The sequence below is a fragment of the Capra hircus genome, chromosome 2, assembly GCF_001704415.2.
Source record: "Capra hircus breed San Clemente chromosome 2, ASM170441v1, whole genome shotgun sequence".
Lineage (NCBI taxonomy): Eukaryota > Metazoa > Chordata > Mammalia > Artiodactyla > Bovidae > Capra > Capra hircus.
In genome coordinates this window covers 71,505,431-71,523,317 of record NC_030809.1, presented here as the reverse complement: position 1 = coordinate 71,523,317, position 17,887 = coordinate 71,505,431, and the positions used below count along the sequence as shown (strand labels likewise).

Genomic DNA, 17,887 nt, shown 5'->3' with positions numbered 1-17,887 from the left:
AGTTGTGGTACACGGGCTCAGGAGTTGTGGTACACAGGCTTCAGTAGTTGCAGCACACAGGCTCAGGAGTTGTGGTACACGGGCTTAGTTGCTCCACAGCATGTGGGATCTTCCCAAACCAGGAATCAAGCCCGTGTCCCCTGCATTGGCAGGTGGAATTTTATCCACGGCACCACCAGGGAAGTCCTCCTCTACTTTTAAACTAAGGCAACAAACCTATCCATCTTTCTAGGGCTAAGTTTGTTATAAAAACAAAGGAAGGAAAGAAGGAAGGAGGAGAATAGAGAGAACTTCTCTTACATGCTTTTTGTGGTTTTTCAAACACACCTGTGGTCTCCCTCCTCTGAAACTCTAGAGTACCTACTAGTTTTCTATGTCTCATTTGCTCCCTTAACTTACAGTACTTGAGCCCAACTTCTCCTGGGTCACCTGCTCCTTGAAGGCAGGGACCTTATCTTGTACTTACCTATATCATGCACTCCTTAATTCAGGACCTGGCAAAGTAGAGTTTTGCTACATAATAAACTAGTTTTCATTAACTAATGAATAAATACATTTATATATGAATATTTATTAACCCCTAGGATGAACTAAGTTTAATGATGGGCTTTTCCTTCTATAAACTAGTGATCCACAGGGCTCAATCATGTCTAATATCTCCTCTTTCTTTCCTAGCAGTCATCGCAAAATTGGGACAAAAGGTTAAGTATTGACTCTTCGCTCCCGAGTGGCTTTGCTAGTCCTACAGATGAACTACCTCCGACTCGCATCAAGGAAAGCCACATTTTGGAAGGACTAAGAAAGCTCCAGAAGCGAAAAGTGTTACTTGAACCCCCATCAGTGATAACCAAATGGGGTTATAAAGATTGCATGAACTCCAATGAAGGAATCTATTCTCCAGGAATTAAAAGTAGCAGCCTGAAGGAATATCCACCCTGCAAACCCACAGACACAGGGAGCCCCTCCACGGATCCCCACAAGGCATTTGTTTATGACATGGATTCTCACGACGAGGCTGATGAGGACGCTTCCTCCTTAGCCTCAGTCCAAGTGGTTCCAAACCAGGTCTGCAGGCTGCACAGTTGTAAATTAACCCACAGTGTCTCTGACAGCCTTTTTGGCTGGGAGCTGAATGGCAAACACTGTTCAGAAATCACTTCCTCGGTCTATTCCAGGGAGAGGCCTGAGAAGCTGACCGGTTGTGCCAGCAACTGCCCCTTGGAGCAGAAGCTGTGTCCAGGCGTGCAGGGGCCTCGGGTACAGAGAGAGAAGGTATCACCCATCCAGGGCTGCCAAACCCTCAGTCTCCAGCCCTCAGACACCGATGACACGGAGACCCTGGATGAGCTGCACATCGACAGCAGTGATGAGAAAAGCCCTTCAGATATGTCTGCAACCGCGGATACCGACCAGTCCACGGAGAACCTGGATATCCTCACAGGATTTGAAAAATCTTCACGTGGGTCTCCTGAGGAGGAAGAAAACCAAGTACCCATCCATTTAGAGAGCAGGCCAAAGACGTTTAGTTTCATTAAGCAACAGAGGGTTGTAAAACGGACTTCCTCAGAAGAATGTATTACTGTGATATTTGATGCAGAAGACGGCGAGCCCATTGAGTTCAGCTCTCACCAGACTGGCCTTGTTACTGTTACCAGAAAGGAGATTTCCATCCATCAGGCCCCTGCTGGGCCCCAGATGGAACACACTGAACTTTCACCTCAGGGAATTGCTCATTCACAGCCAGGGCCTGCAGCTAGAGACTACCCTTTTTTAAAGAGGTCTGAAGAGGAAACTGAAAGAAACATTCCACAAGATGAGGTGGATGATACTGCCATGGCGCCTGCTGTGTCTTTCCACCCCAGGACAGTGACGCAAAATACTCAAAGGCTGGCCAAGCCGATGCGTGTCACTCCATGCCAGAGTCATTCTAGGTCAGCTGTGGGCACAGGCATCTGTCAGAAGAAAAGTCTGACAAAAATACCTACCAGGGGCAAGTCTTCACCTCAGAAATCAAAAGTAAGGGAGCCTGAAGCCTCCCTTATCATGCCCTCAGCTGGCCCAGTGACTCTTGAGAAATCACCAGCTCCAGCAAAACTCTCACAGTTCAAAAAGACTGAAGGTCCAGCTCCCCTTTTTGATTTGCAGCCAGATTCACACATTCCAAAACCCCCTACTCAGCTTCCTCATGGCTCCAAGATGTCCAGCAGAAGGGATTGGGTCCAGAGCTCCAAGAGTCAGATTCTAGCATCACAGTTGCTGTCCAGGCCCCCCACTGAACGGAGTGACGATGGGGAGCCCCCCACGAGGGATAAACACTGTGATCCAGGGCCAGAGGCCGGGGTGAAATCGCCCTCTCCACCATCCCCTCCAGGCAGGTCGGTCTCCCTACTCATCAGGCCCAGTTATGACTTTTTGCCTCCACCTTCATCTGCCAAATCTGAAAGCAGGGTCCCCAACGAGACAGCCAGAATGGTACTGAAATCGCCCCCTCTGAAAGGATCCTCTGCTCCTGTTATTTATTTTAACCAGACCCTGACAGATGTGCAGGGGAAGAAACCGTCTGTGGCCTTCAGAAAGCCTGTCTTCACTCCCTCACCGCCTTCTGCAGAAACAGCAATCCAGATGAGAAGCCCTGCTCACAGCCCTTCCAGCTCATTTGCTGTGATGGTCCCGGAGAACCCAAAAGTCTCTCCAAAGAGAAATGTCCCCAGAGCCCCACCTCACCAAACACTTGGGACCACACAGAACAACACAGGGTTACAGACTCCCAAGAACTATGCTTCCCCCCGTGAGCCACTGGAAATACTGTCCTCCAAAGGTGTATCTCCAAGGAGAAAAGAACAGTTGAATGGCAGTGTCTCCGCATCCTCCAAGCCTTCCTTCTTAGGGGTTAATGAATCACCATCATCTCAGGTTAACAGTCCCTCATCATCAGCATCCTTCAAAAGCCATAACCCCCTACATGGTTGTCAAAACCTTCATGAGAGAGGACTGAAAACTCGCCTCCCAGTTGGGCTCAAAGTTTTCATAAAGTCTCCCCAGTTGCTCAGGAAAAGTTCCACGGTGCCAGGGAAACAGGAAAAAGACAGTCTAAATGAAGCTTCGAAAACCTCCGTGGCTGTGAGCAAGGCTAAGCCAGGGGCCTTCAGAAATCCAGCCAGCCTTCAGACCACAGGAGGGGAAATAAATGCGTCCCCAGTGGGTTTACCAGCGCAAGAGAGTTTGGCCGAAGGGCTTCCCCTGGAAAGAGCAATGCCAGAGTCACTGGAAGATAGCATGCCTGGGGCTGATAGAAAAGATGGAGTAGAAAACAGGTCTGTGAAAAGATCCCTGTCCTCCAGCAAACCACACCTGAAACCAGCTCTAGGCATGAATGGAGCCAAAGCCCGCAGCCAGAGTTTCAGTGCTCACTCAGGGGAGAAGCCCCCCACGCCCCCCACAGAAGGGCTGGGCAAAGTCCGGACACAGATTATTACCAACACCGCTGAGAGAGGCAATTCCCTCACCCGGCAGAGCTCTTCCACCGAAGGCTCTCCCAGCAAGAGTGCATCTGCCCCCATGTCTGATGGTCTCCCAAGCACTGGGAGGCCCCTGGGACATCCTTCCCCCAGGCAGGGTTCCTTGGGGAGCACAGGCAGCTCCAGCAGCCAGCATGGGAGCCCAAGCAAGTTGCCTTTGAAGATCCCTCCAAAATCCGAAGAGCTCCTCACCCCAGCTGGAACAGAAGAGCAGCAGGCCTACGCCCAGGGAGAAGGCCCCAGGGTGACGGTGCCTGAGGAACCAGGCAGCGACCACTGCAGGTGCCCGCTCACCCCAACAGATAGCTCCGGAGGCCCACAGAGCCTGGGGAGGACACCGCATCCCAGCAGTTTCACAGCAAGCAGGACCTCCAAGCTAGAAACTTCTGGAAGGTATACAGATACTTCAACAACCAGGGCCGGTGTCGTAAGCCCAGAAGCCCCCCTCTCACCCACAATTGAAGAAAAGGTCATGTTGTGCATTCAGGAAAATGTGGAAAAGGGCCAAGTGCAAACAAAGTCCACCACTGTGGAAATAAAACCGAAGCCGGGGCCTTCTTTTGCCAGCTGGTTCGGTTTTCGGAGGAGCAGACTCCCAGCTCTCAGTAGCAGGAAGATGGATGTCTCCAAAACCAAAGCAGAAAAGAAAGATGCAAAAGGTTTAGGGTTTGGAAACAAACAGCTGAAATCAGAGAGAAAGAAAGAGAAAAAGAAGCCTGAGCTACAGTGTGAGATGGAAAATGAACTTCACAGGGACATCGAGTTGGCAGATGGTCCAGACAGTGGTTTGCAAAATAGAAATAACCTGAAAACACCACCAGACATTTATGACCAAGTGAAGTTTGAATCAAGAAATAGACCCAGCCCTGTTCCATGTTCAGCGAAAGATATCTTTATGACAGAACTTCTGAACAGGTAGTGTATTGGCAAAGAGAGTGGGAGGCTGGCAGTGTGTAGAGCAGTGCAGGACCCCACCCCACCCCCAACCAGGAGAGCTTCTTGTCTCCTGCATATTGAATGCCAGTCAAGCATGCTTTTCAGACAAGCAGGAATACATCATAGCAATCTTTTATACATTAGCCAGAATTTAAACAATGGAATAAAAGTTAGCAATAAAATGATAATTTAGTCCATGTTACTCTGTTAACCAAACCAATGGTCTTTGAAATTAAAGAATGGTAAATTTTATCAAGGTTGATAGAAATTCAACCTACACTAGAAATCATGAGTGGATCCACATGGCATGAAATGGAAGAAAATTACACATACATTTTAAAGGATGCTGATCTCATTTATTGTACCAAACAAACTTACACTTAAAACTTTCCAGAGATAATTACATATTCTGCTGATCTTAAGCCAGAATATATTTAGCCATTCTCCCCAAGTCTCCACTCTCATCCAAGGCGCCACATGTATATCTGAGTTGCTCTGCTGTGTACCTGCAACTATGATAACATTGTTAATCGGCTGTACACCAATGTAAAATAAGTTAAAATGGAGAAAAGAAGAAATATATTTAGCAATCACTCCTCACAGGTTTTTATTTTATACCCCACCTCATCTCACAAGCAATCATAAAAATAAAAACAAATTATTGTATATCAAATCTAAATTGACACACTGCTGGAATAGCAGATGCAGATTTGACCAAGGCTAGTGAGACGCACTTACCACTCAAAGGTTTAAAGACAAGGAGATATATGGAGGTTACTTTAAACATTAAAGGATTGGGATAAATAGAGTGATTGAAGAAGAGCAATGTAATTGATCAGAGGAATCACTTTCTACCTGCAGAGTTGATAAGAAAGCAGCTCAACAGGCGGAAAGTGGATCAAATAATCTCTCCTGTAGGAGTGTGCTAAAGGGCAGCCCCCAGGGCTCCTGTCTCACCAGCAGCTCTCTCAGCACTCAAGGAAACCACAAGAAAAACATCAAAACCAAAGCAGATATGGAAAAACCGAAAGGCTCCCCGGTAAGTACTTCACCATCCTGGTTATAAAGTGTTAGGTCCCTATATGGGCTAGTTGGGTTCTGTCTACTTTTTACTGATGAAAATAGAGGCAAGGGATGACCAGGAAAGAGAAAGGTAAAGCCAAAGAGAAGAGAGAGAGAAGTCATGGAGACACTGTAACAGAATGATGGCAGCTAGATTGGAAGGGTCCCAGCTCCCTCCACCCATGCTGCTGCTTTTGCAGCTCTCTTTTCAGAACCTTGGTGTGATCGCAGTGCAGGCAGTGATGCTGTGGGTGTTCACCTTCACGTTGTACCCTTGTGCTGGGAATTTGTTATGGTGATTATTTCCATCATTTCCAGCAACGCAGAAGGGAATGAAAATGATTAGAAGAAATAAAAGTGCAGAACAGTTTAAGAGAATATTGCTATTTTGATGATTTGATTTAAGCATTTCCCCTTTTTTCCTTAAGTTGTATATACTGATTAATCCTACCTAAGATAGAAGGAGTTAAGATTCAAGGTATCGTTTTTGGAACTTAACTCCCTATCATTTTGTTTTTTAATTATGAGGTTCAGAACTCAGGGGGTAATTTCCTTTTAAAAAATGAATAAAAGGCATTTCCCCGGGATATGCTAGTTTCAAATATTTTTGTTTTAAAATTATCTTAAATTGAACTTCCTCTCCTTATATTCTTTCTGTTCTTGCATCATTGATCTTGTGATATTCATTGTTTCTCTATGTAAACTTTAAAGCACTCGAACAACAAAAAAATCTCTTTGCAGAATCACCATATCCATATATTTGTGTACTCATAATAAAAGATTATAAAATATACTATGTACTACCTTTTTTCTTTCCTTTTCCAGGAAAACCTGAAAAATGAAGAAATTAGTCATGTTTTTCTGGAGTGGTTCAAGAATAGAGGAGATTTTAGTAGTAATCATGATTGGCATTATTATTAATTATTAGTTAATAATAATTAAACTCTAGGGTTCCTTAAAGTTTCACTTTAATTTGAAACAAATGTACACTTAAATGCTTTTTTTTTTTTTTTCCAAACAGCTCTTTACTCTAAAAAGCTACAAGGTCTTTTTTTGTTTTTTCAGACTCTGAAATGGTATGCAGACTATGTTCTTTGTAAAAGTTTTTTTTCTTTCCCCTTACTCTTGCTCTTGGCTTCCATGATATCACCCTTTCTTGAAAACATAGATGTCCCTTGCATTATAAAATCTCAAATTAGAAGTGTATCTAAGGCTGCCCTTGTAGTGTCACTGAAAGAAAGAGAGAGAATAAATGTGTGGAAATGTGCAATATGCTGGAAATTCAATCCAGCTGATCTAAAACTTTGATAGCCTGGCAAAGCCCCTTATCAGAGGCACTCAGTTTAACTATGCCCCATTTAAGATGGTTCTGACAGCTTGGGGTATATCTTCACTGTACAAAAATACCAAAAAGGAGGAAAAAAAAACAACAACAACTATGTTTGGCTTTTACAATTTCATTTTTACTTTCCTATTACTTCCTAATGGGAAAGTAATTTGCCTTGCTTTTTTTCTCTCATTTTCAGTCTTTTACAATGTAGTAACAAGTTTCATTTCATCTTCCCAGAATATCTGCAAGAAACACTCTTATTGTTTTCTGAGAGCAAAGATTCCCTAACCACTCCAAGTATACATAATCCATCAGCTGTTAGTCACTCAGTCATGTCTGATTCTTTACGACCCCGTGCACTGTAGTCCTCCAGGTTCCTCTGTCCATGGAATTTTCCAGGCAAGAATACTGCAGTGGGTAGCCATTCCCTTCTTCAGGGGATTTTCTCGTCCCAAGAATTGAACCTGGGTCTCATAGGCTAATTTTCTAGTTAGCTGCAAGAGGAAATTAAGACATGCTGGGAAGCTTTCAATATAGAGAAATATTATTAACCTAAATAGTTGACACGCTAGTCATTTCTTCAGATGTAAAATGCAATTTTTTTCATCTCTGTGATCATCAACATGGATTGGACTAAAATTACTAATTCTAGAAAGGACAATGGCCATAATCCCCTTTGGGACTATTAAAGGAATAGCAGTGAAAACCTATTTATTATATGTTATCAGCCTATATGGACAGGAAATTAGATGCAAAATAAGAAAATTATAATACCAGAGCACACTGATGTGAATGCTCATTAACCTTTTAAAATCAAGAGTTTAAGGGAATTTTCCTCTACTAGGGCTCAAGGTAAATATGCTATCTGCTTCTTACGTTGCAAGTGTGTGGCAAAAAATTCTCGCAGTAGTTATTTTGGGTGAAAACAATAGCATACTTTTTCCCTGAATAAAATCACTCTTCAGAAATCATACCAAGAACTTCCCTGGAGTTCCAGTGGTTAAGACTCTGCTTCCACTGCTTAGGATATGGGGGAATCCCTGGTCAGGAACTAAGATTCTGAATAATGTGAGATGCAGCCAAAAATATAATTTTTATGCCGTAATATACCATCATCCTTGCCCTTTACAAACTAAGACTATATTTAATCACGAGAGTCCTAAGGCTTTTTCATTATTTTAATCTGTGTCCGTATGTTCAGTCACTCAGTTGTAACTGACTCTTTGCAACCCCATGGACAGCAGCCCACCAGGCTGCTCCAGCCATGGTATTTTCTAGGCAAGAATACTGGAGTGGGTTGCCATTTCCTTCTCCAGGGGATCTTCTTGACCCAGGGATCAAACCTGCATCTCTTGTGCTGCCAATCCGCATTGGCAGGCAGGTTCTTTACCACTGCTCCACCTGGGATGCCTTTATTTTAATCTATGGTAATATAATAGAAAAATTATTTCTGTAATATAACAAGTCCCTGTATGTAGCACACCTCTATTTAATTCATTGGTGACTACATATCCATTTTCAAGATTGCTAGATGCTTTCTAAAATATGTGTAAAAATCCCATTAACACTTTACCGAATTAAATCTTTTTCTGTTTTCAGAGCCTTAATTAGAGGCTTATGTCCCCATTTATGCCATGATTTACAGCCCACTTAGCTCTAATTTTTGTGTAATTTTGACAAGGGCCATATTACTTTGTACTTTTACTTAAATTATGCAAAATCATTACAAGAGGGGAAAAAGGCATCCCCGGAAAAGATGGCAGCAGTATTAAGTAAATAAGTCAGAAAGAAATACACTCTCCTTTCTATAGGTTGTAGATCCTTCCTTTCTATGAATTTAGATAATTTTCTGAAATGAGAAGTCTCAAAGGAACAGATCCTGTTTCACTGTCACTGGACAAAATAAAAATCACTACCAAAATTAACAAGATCATATACCTGGAAAGAGAAGGCCATTTTAATATGGGTATTTTAATTTAAATTATGAGTATTCTCTTCACCTAGTATAACATAGGCTGAAAAAAATCACATATGCCAATAATAAAGTATCAAATTCAATCCCATTAAAGTTGTGGTGATGAAGTAGTATAAAATAGTACAATAATTACACAAATTGTTATCATCTTATTAAGTTCTGCAAAATTTTAGAATTTCAACATCTTTAATTGAACACTTCTGTTCTAAATACTACTTGGATGTTAGTAAGAAGCATGCCTATTTTACCCTCCTCCTGCAAAGCTTTCTAAATGACTGACTTTTCTAAAGGTAATGCCTTCCAGGAGTTTTCCCTCTAAAGATCACTTCTCTCATCTCACAGAGGTTCATTATGTTCTTTTCCTTTTCAATGAGCTTTAACATCAAAATGTTGTTTTCTGGGAAAGCAATTCATGTTAGGATGATTCAAAGAAGAAATATACACAGAATTCTAAATGAAGGGTGTCCCCCAAATACTGGGTTTTATTCTGCAATTATGTAGATATTTGTCAGCAGTGAATTATTTTCTCCCTGTTTCCTTCTGTGTCCTTTGTAACTCATTCCTCCCAGCCTTTTCTAATGGGAGAGGTTAATAGAATATAATGGGCACAGTGACATTTAATAGTTACTTGTTAGATACTGGTATTTTTTTTAGAAACTGGTATTTAGTAAGCTCTTGACTACAACTGCGGAGCTCAAAAGATGGGCAAGAGTTGAAGGTACATGCACCATTAAAAAATGCCCAAAATACTGACAGCAAACTGAAACCAAATTAGCCCACATTTGGAACTTCCCTGCTGGTCCAGTGGTTAAGACTTGGTGCTTCCAATGCAGGGGGTATGGATTCTCTCCCTGGTTGGGAAACTAAGATCCAACATGCCCCATTGTGTGGCCAAAAGAAAAAAGTCCACACTTGTCTATGAATCACTTGCCATTAATACTTCCTACCAAGTGGGACATTACTGACTTTGATTTGTATCTGTTTCTGGTAGAGCAATGGCTGAAGAAATTATAAATCTCTAAACACCATTGTTTGCTGAATCCGACTTTTTGGTTTTGTGACTATTCCCATCTCTGAAGTCCTTTGCCATGTGAAGAATTCACTTTGACAAATTCTTCCTCTTAAGCGGGCAGCCCTTTGCCCCCTGGAAGTTCCACAACCTTTTGCCAGCATACAGCCCCTGTGTGATCAAGAGTGAAAATTAATTTTAATTTCAGCCTATGAAAAATATAATTAGCAAGGGGAATCTGCTGCCAAAATAAATTATGCCCCTCATTTCCATAGGCAAATGGATTTTTTTAATTACTCACCACTTTGTATTGAAATCTATTTGTATGGATAATTAGAGCTGACAAGTGTGCCATTCTAAGACACTATCCTATTTTCCATTCCTTTGTTGATTCTTCATCCATCCCCTTCCAATTCAAAATTTGCCCTCATAGGTCATCTGCTCCTCATGGGTCATCTGCTCCTCATGGATCGTTAGCCCAGAGGAGCTGAAGGAACTAGAGGCCTGACTACAAGCCCAGTTCCTCTGATAAATACCCAAGAGGCCACATTTAGCATTTGCTGTTAAGCACTTAATTCCATAGCAAAGTTCTGACAAGGAGCTAACAGGTAGGAACTCAAGATGGCTTTATTTTCCTTCTTAAATATGATACTTAAACAGAAGTGGTGGTGAAGTTACACAGAAGACACTGGGAAGAGAAACGGGGCACTTATACACACACACACACAGAAAATTTTTTGCTACTCTTAAATGAAAATGTGGTTTTTGTGTATTTGAAATACTGCCTACCTAATTGCTAGACACTAAGAAAGATACAGTAGTTCTTGGGAAGTTCTGGAAAGGATGAGTGTGACCATATGGTACACTCTGAAAAAGTTAAATTACAGCGATGAATAGGGGTCAAAAGTGCCCATTCTTAAAACTGAAATTCTTTTATAACCTTAAAGAGATCACCAACCTTCTCTAAGCCTCTTTTGCTTTATCTCCCAAGATGATAACCTTGTTCTAATTATTGGATTCTTTTGTTCGGTATTTCACAGACTGACGGAGATGTTGACTCATCCACCTTGCAGCACCCCATTCAAGTTTAAAATTGGTTGGTTTAGAAAAACCCAAAGGAAATACTATTTTACATAACAGGTGTGGGAAAATATGGAACATCCTGTCATAAGTGTTGGAATGGTTTGAAAATATAAATAGACTTCCTTGATATTTCTATAAATGAGGATAGAAATTTCCTGTTGAATTCTTAATGGAAATGAAGGTGTTTGGATCTCCCTCCTTTTGGGTTTCTTGGCAGCTTTGTTACAAGAGGTCACTGAGCTAGGTGAACTTTGGAAGGCAAATATGTAACATAGTCTTGTTGGTGCTCACAGAGATGTTCCTCTCTGCCTTCCATAAATACTAGAAACAGAGCTGGTTGATCGTTCCCTTACTCCCTAACTCCCTTCCTCCAGATGTGCTAACAAAACAGGGCCAACAGCAGACAGATGATGGGGAGAGAAAGAGATGAAGCATGGCCTCTGGGTACTCAGCCCTTAGCACACTCTCCTTGTGAGGGTTCAGATAGCCATTGACAAACCCCCTTGAGTGTGCCATCTTCTGGCTATTAGTATGTATGGATCACGCACCAGTTACTTCTGTTATTGGAACCATAGTCATGAAATGTAAATAATTGTTCTTATTCCATTAATTATGAAAAGTAAGAGATAAAAAGTAGAAATCTAAGTCTAGCTCAAGATCAGTTTACAAGTATATGACTTTCTATATTGTTAAGTATAAAATAATGGTTTCTCAGCCTTCAACTTGAACCCCTGAAGAAATTCACTGACAACCTCTAGTGAACCGCCACTACATTCATTGCACAGTTCACGTTATTATCACTGGGTGGCTGGAATGCACTTTCGAAGAGACTTTCAGGATCATTCTGCCAAGGACCATGGCTATCTTGACCCTTTGGCCAAGTTTACACTGACATTGTTCAGTGGAAATTGGAGAATAACAAAATTTCACCAAATGAACACAAATCTGAAACTAGATTTGCTGTGTTTGAATCTGAGTTTCACCACCTGGACAACTGCTTATCTTTTCTGTTTCTTCAGGGCCCTTATCTCCAAAACGGAGCTAACAATAGCACTTAACCTCTTAGCATTGTGAGGGTTATGAGAGAATAGGTGTGAGGAGCTTAAACAGCTCCTGATGCATAGTAGTTAAGCATTGGCTATTTTTATTACTACTGCTACTAGACTGGGATGTACCGGGCATGAGTTTTAGTTCCAGTGTTGGCATTTATGGTATCTTTAAAGAAAGTAGCTGGATTTCAAAATTGTCATTTGTGAAATACTGTGATTTTATTAGATTCTTGCTCAAGTTCCATCTGATACTCCTCTGAATATCCCAGCTGAAATATAAGGAGGGTGTTTTTGACGTGAAAAAAATCTAAATAAATGTATCGCCATCCTAGTTCACTGAGCACGCATCATAGTCACCTCACATTTCATTCTGGAAAGAGCGACAACAAAACAACGTTTTCTTAGAGTTATATTCTAGGAAAAGGTCAAAAGATCTAAGTGTATTTCTTTATTCTCGTTAAAATAACTTGTGGGGTAGTCACTGTCCCTGGAAGAATTATGTTTCCTTAGACTTAATTTTTCCTAATAGCTCTGTTACTGACTTTATTAACTATTTAAAAAAAAAGAAGAAGAAGAAGAAGAACCTAAAGCTGTTATCTCGAAAATCTTTGCAGAATCAGATGCCCTGTAAGAGCTGGGGTTATATTTCTGAAAATATGCTCTTATAATTAAAACTTGTAATAAAGCCAAGCAGTAGAGTAGGGTAAAATGAACTAAAGAAAATATATGTGTATATATGAACATACACTCAGACACATACATACCCATGTTTGTTATATAATGCACCAATATTCTGAGGATTACAAAATCAATTTAATATAACACACAAGAACTCACAGTATTTCCTTGTTTCTGCAGATAAGAGAGGCAAATGAACACCTGCAAGAGGATGAAGAAGATACAGTTGCAGATTCTGCATTTCAGAGCCATACCATAGGTAAAATTTCATGGCTCCATACGTCTTTAACTGACATTTTCTACATGCAACCTTATTTCAGAGAGGGCATGTTCTTAAAGAACATGTCTCATGCCCACTTATACCAGGATAGGATTTTAACTTCTGATTCTTGGTTATCTTTATCTTAAATATTGGAAACTACCATAAAATAAATGGGTCAAAGCACAGCCTATGAAGAAAACATAGGTGTTTACAAATGGAAACTAAGGTGAGACCTTGTCAATATACAATGAAAATGATACTGATGTAAATAATTTCTGAGGAGAAAATCAACTTTGAATTGATCCAGTTTCTATAACTGTCTCAGGAAGCACTACTACTGGCTTGAAATGTGGAGTAGTAACTTTCTTATATTGAACACTTTTTTAAATTGAATATGTTTTACCCAGAGAACTAAATAGATACTGTTGTTGTTTAGCCACTCAGTCATGTCTGACTCTTTGTGACCCCATGGACTATAGCCCACCAGGCTCCTCTGTCCATGGGATTTTCCAGGCTAGAATACTAAAATGGGTTGCCATTTCTTTCTCCAGGGGATCTTCCTGACCCAGGGATCAAACCTGTGTCTCCTGTGTTGGCAGGTGGATTCTTTACCACTGAACCACATGGGAAGCCCCAGATTAAGTATTTACAGCTTGCCAAAATCTCCAACTCACTCATTTTCTTTACATTTCTATTAGAACCCTGATTATAGATAGTCCTATCTCAGAGACATACTTGGCTTGTCAGCTCTGTCCTAGAATTTTGCATGAGCCTACGTTGAAGGGACTCAGGTTTCTAACACAGAGGGATTTTCTCAGCCTGTTTCCATCAGCCAGGAGGTAACTGGTAATAGAGTAGCTGTCTATGACCGTGATCCTTGTCAGGAAATAGAAGATGTGATAACAGCTCTAGGCCACCTTGGACGTTTGCAAAATTAATTGTTCCTTGGGCTCTAGAAATAGCTGTGAATGTAAGCATGCTAATTTAGTTTTACAAAAAACTTCAAAGCACGAAGAGTCATTTTTTCAAATCACATTTGGGTATATAGACAGTACCAATTACTGTACTCTGGGCTAGGACAGCCCCACAGATGTCGGTTTCTGTTATCATCAGTATTCACTGTGCCTCTTCCTGTTCTTTCCCTGGAGTACCTTTAGCTGCCAACTCTCAGTGTCTCATCACTCCTGGCTCCATGTTGGTATGTTCTGCAGCTGTTTTTCTAGCTTATCCAGCTGTCTTCTTCCAGCTACAATTTACAGTTTATCTCAGAGATTTATTGTACCCCCAAAGTTTAATAAGATTGGCACACCATTGTTACTCTTTTCTGGTGTAATTGGGAATATAAAAGTCTTAACAAACAACAGAATGAGTGGAATCTGAATATTTTTATTCCAGAAAGACATCCTTTAGTACAGTTGTCAATGTAAAACGCTTAAATTAGTATCAGTTCTACATAGTTAGCTAATATGCAAGTTAAATATTATTCAACAACCTTCAAAACTGGCACTGTGTAAAGCCCCACTGAGTCATCATTTTTCTATAATGAAGTGTTCTTGGGCTTTTACAGTAACATATATAAAGTTAGAGGCTGCATTTTGTTCGAGAGAGCTATAGTTATCTGGGTACTTTCTATAGACTAGCAATCCTTTAGATCTATACTGTTTGACATGATAGCCAGTAGTCAAATGTAGTTGAGACTCAAATTTATTAAAACTACATAAAATTAAAAATTCAGCCCCTCAACTGAATTTTTCAGTTGCATTAGCCACTTTTCAAGTGTTCAGTGGCCACATATTCTGTATGGCCTGTATGAACATGTCCATCATCACACAAAATTCTTCTGAAAAGTGCTGGTTTAGAATACTCTCCTGGAAGAAAATTTGAACTCTGTTTCTGACAGAGGAATGACTTGGTCTTCACATAATTGTAGACTCATCTCCTCAAACTAGTGGCGATCTATCTGAACAAGCTGCTATTGGCAGCAAGTAACAACAAAACTGACTAGCCATGACTTGAGTAATAAAGTCACTGAATCATCTTATGTAATTAAAAGTCTGAAGGAAGGCAAACATAAAAGAGGAGCAGCAGCTCAGCAATGCTATCTAAAGCCCTGTTTATTTGGATTTTTTTGTCCTCATCCTTGTCACTTCTGGTTGAAAATTGATTCCTACCACTCTAGGTATCCCAGCTGTATTCAAGACACAAAGTGTAAGGAAAATTAAAAATTTTTCAGAATCCTCCCCACTATAGACTTAATATTACATGTCATCAATGAGAACCTGATCATAAAGCCAATCTTAGGTGCACAGGAAGCTGGGAAGGTCAGTATGTTGCTTCCCAGCCCCTGTTGCATGAGATAGCAGAGAGAAGAGGGGTGAAAATGTTCTCTCAGTTAGACAGTCAATAAGACAATCAATAATATTACCACAGGCCTTTTAAAAAGTTCATCCATTTCAAGACTGAGTGACATTCTATAAATCAAATGGTTATTTATCTTTATTGCACAAAAATGACTGAAAAAATATTTTAGCATCCGAAAATCCCAAAGTTCTTCATTTTGTCTAAGCTAAGTGTTATCACATATCTTCCCAATACTTACAACCATCGTATATTTCCAATTTTCTCAGCAACTGAGCAAATCTAAATATGGTCTTAAAACCAAACAGCTGCTAATATCTTTGACAAAGAACAACAATCAGAAAATCTGTAAAACTGAATGTTTATATTTCTGTGGTTAAGGGTAATCATGTCAGTTTAATCAAAATGGTATGAGTTGATTACAAAAAAAGATATTGTTAACTTGTTCTATATTGAAATTCAGGATTCATGAATGAAGTAATACAACTAGATTTTTTTCTTTAAAATCACCCTAATAAATATCAGACTTTCATGTTAATAAGCAACAAGCAAATGACCATACTAGCCTAATAGAAGTATTAACATGAATGATCACAAACACCAGTTGTTCTTTCTTGCTGTTTAATTGATTCACCCAGTATATTACACTAATTATCTAATAAGATTAAATGATCAGTAGGAATTCAAATAACATTACCTCATATTAAAAACATCAGCTAATGATAGCATCAAAAATAATCTAAGAGGAGACAGAGGATTTGGAAATTCCTTTAAAGAGGAAGAGATGTCTTTTGAGGAATTTGAGGAAGAAGCGAAGCAGAATTAGTGATAACCAAGGAAACAAGGCTTCATGGTAAGCTCTTGTGAAGTGAAAGATGTGTGGTATTTCCTTAAATCTAAAAGAGTTGTTACGGAGTGGAAGTTTGCATGCTCAATACACAGTGAGGCCGACAAGGCAAAACATCCGAATTTGCAGCAGAGAAAGGTTTATTGCAGGGCCCTGCAAGGAGATGGGTTTCTTGTGCCTAATAAGACCCCAAACTCCTGGATGGTATTCAGCAAAGCACTTTTAAAGGCCAGGAGAGGGAGGGCTGTCGTTAGTTGTTGAAGACTCCTTGGTCTCGGAATCAAGAAGACCGAGACCAACTTTGTTCTTGAAGCTGTCCACATAGGTCAGATCACAATATTCCTGTTAAACCTCCAACAAGACAAATATTATTCTCTGCTCTGCAACTTTTTATCTCTGTATGAATGGACCCTGAAAGGTCAGAGTCATGAGAATAGGCTAGTCTATATATTTCAAGGTATAGGTAACTGTGCTTTTATAGAAGGTGCAGAGCCAGCATGACTAAGCCTGAGAAAATGAACAGACCTGATATGGAGTCAGGTTTGTTCTTCCCTGTTACAGAGTTACGGAGAACAATTTGCCCAGTAGCACAGTGGGCAGATGTTCCAGTGCCTCGTTGTGGAACACAATTTGTTTACTCTCCTTTATCGGCTATGTATACTCCTAGTCTCTTCCAAAGGACCCCTTCTGTCTCCCACTACCAGAGGAGAGTGTGACAAGGGACGTGGTCTAGTTCTGAGTATCTTGAGGATCAAGTTTTCTTTGTTTAGCTCTGTAAAGTTGCCTTGGTGCTGTCCTGCCCAGCTCAGTAATTGCCTCCAAGAGCTCTCCTGTTGTCCTTCTTCATCACTCCCCAAATAGTCTTACAGCAGCTAATATACTAGCAGGAGGATTGTGGATGCTCAGTAAGTACCCACTTTGACTTACTTAACAGACCATACATCACTTTATTTCCATTTCCCCAAGGTGTCTTGCTTTCTTATTCCTTGTGTCCATATAAACTTTAGCTGTCTAATCTGGTAAACTTACGCATGTCAGTAAGTTAGATTAAACAGCTATTTTTTTTCAGATGATGTATTTGCATTATAACAGGGACTCAAGAAAAATTCTACCTCTAGTTAAGAGGAACTCTGGGGAGCTAACATTTCAGGCACACACTGATTTGAGCAAATTATAGGGTGAGGAAGAAAGGACAGGAATTAACCTGACTTCAGACAATGAAGAGCACAAGAAGCAGTGTAGCAAGGAAATGAGTTATTTTGCTGTGTATAAAACCCTACTTTGCGTAATGGCCTGCCTGAAAGTGAAGAAGTAAGACAAGGCCATGCTGAGCCAAACAGAGAAGATTTGAACCTCCTGGTACAATGACCATTTTTACCTCTGTAGCACACAGAACTAGTTCTTATAAGTTCTGACTGTCCAACCATAAAGCACCTAATCCATGGTAGTAATGTGTCTGGTCTGGAGTCTGGTAGAAATAGAAGGGATAAAAGAGTCAAATGATTTATAGTTATCATTGTTGAGGAATCTTTACACCAGACTGCAATGAAGGGCGACAAGTACAGCATCTCTTTTACCCAGTAGAAGAGAGAAGACCTGACCTGATGTTGATATATCTGTATCTGTGGTTCTTCAAGTGATAGGGAGGGTCTCACAGATTCTTGAATCAAGTACCTCAGTTACCTGGAAAATAAGAACATGAGCCTATTATCTCATCTGAAAGGAAAGAACTCCATAATCTGTTCAATACTTTATTGTATTAAAGTCCTAATGTGATTTG

At 40.5% G+C, this 17,887-nt stretch overlaps 1 protein-coding gene across 1 annotated transcript in view; it reads left to right on the top strand.

Annotated features, from left to right (window-relative positions):
* The window catches only part of NCKAP5 (NCK associated protein 5), a 1,037,899-nt gene that overhangs the window by 902,421 nt on the left and 117,591 nt on the right, over nt 1-17,887 (top strand). Inside the window, exons 13-15 of the mRNA XM_005676205.3 lie at nt 676-4,433; nt 5,316-5,493; nt 12,821-12,899. Of these exons, the coding sequence (XP_005676262.2) occupies nt 676-4,433; nt 5,316-5,493; nt 12,821-12,899 (4,015 nt within the window). The remainder of the gene's footprint in view (nt 1-675; nt 4,434-5,315; nt 5,494-12,820; nt 12,900-17,887) is intronic.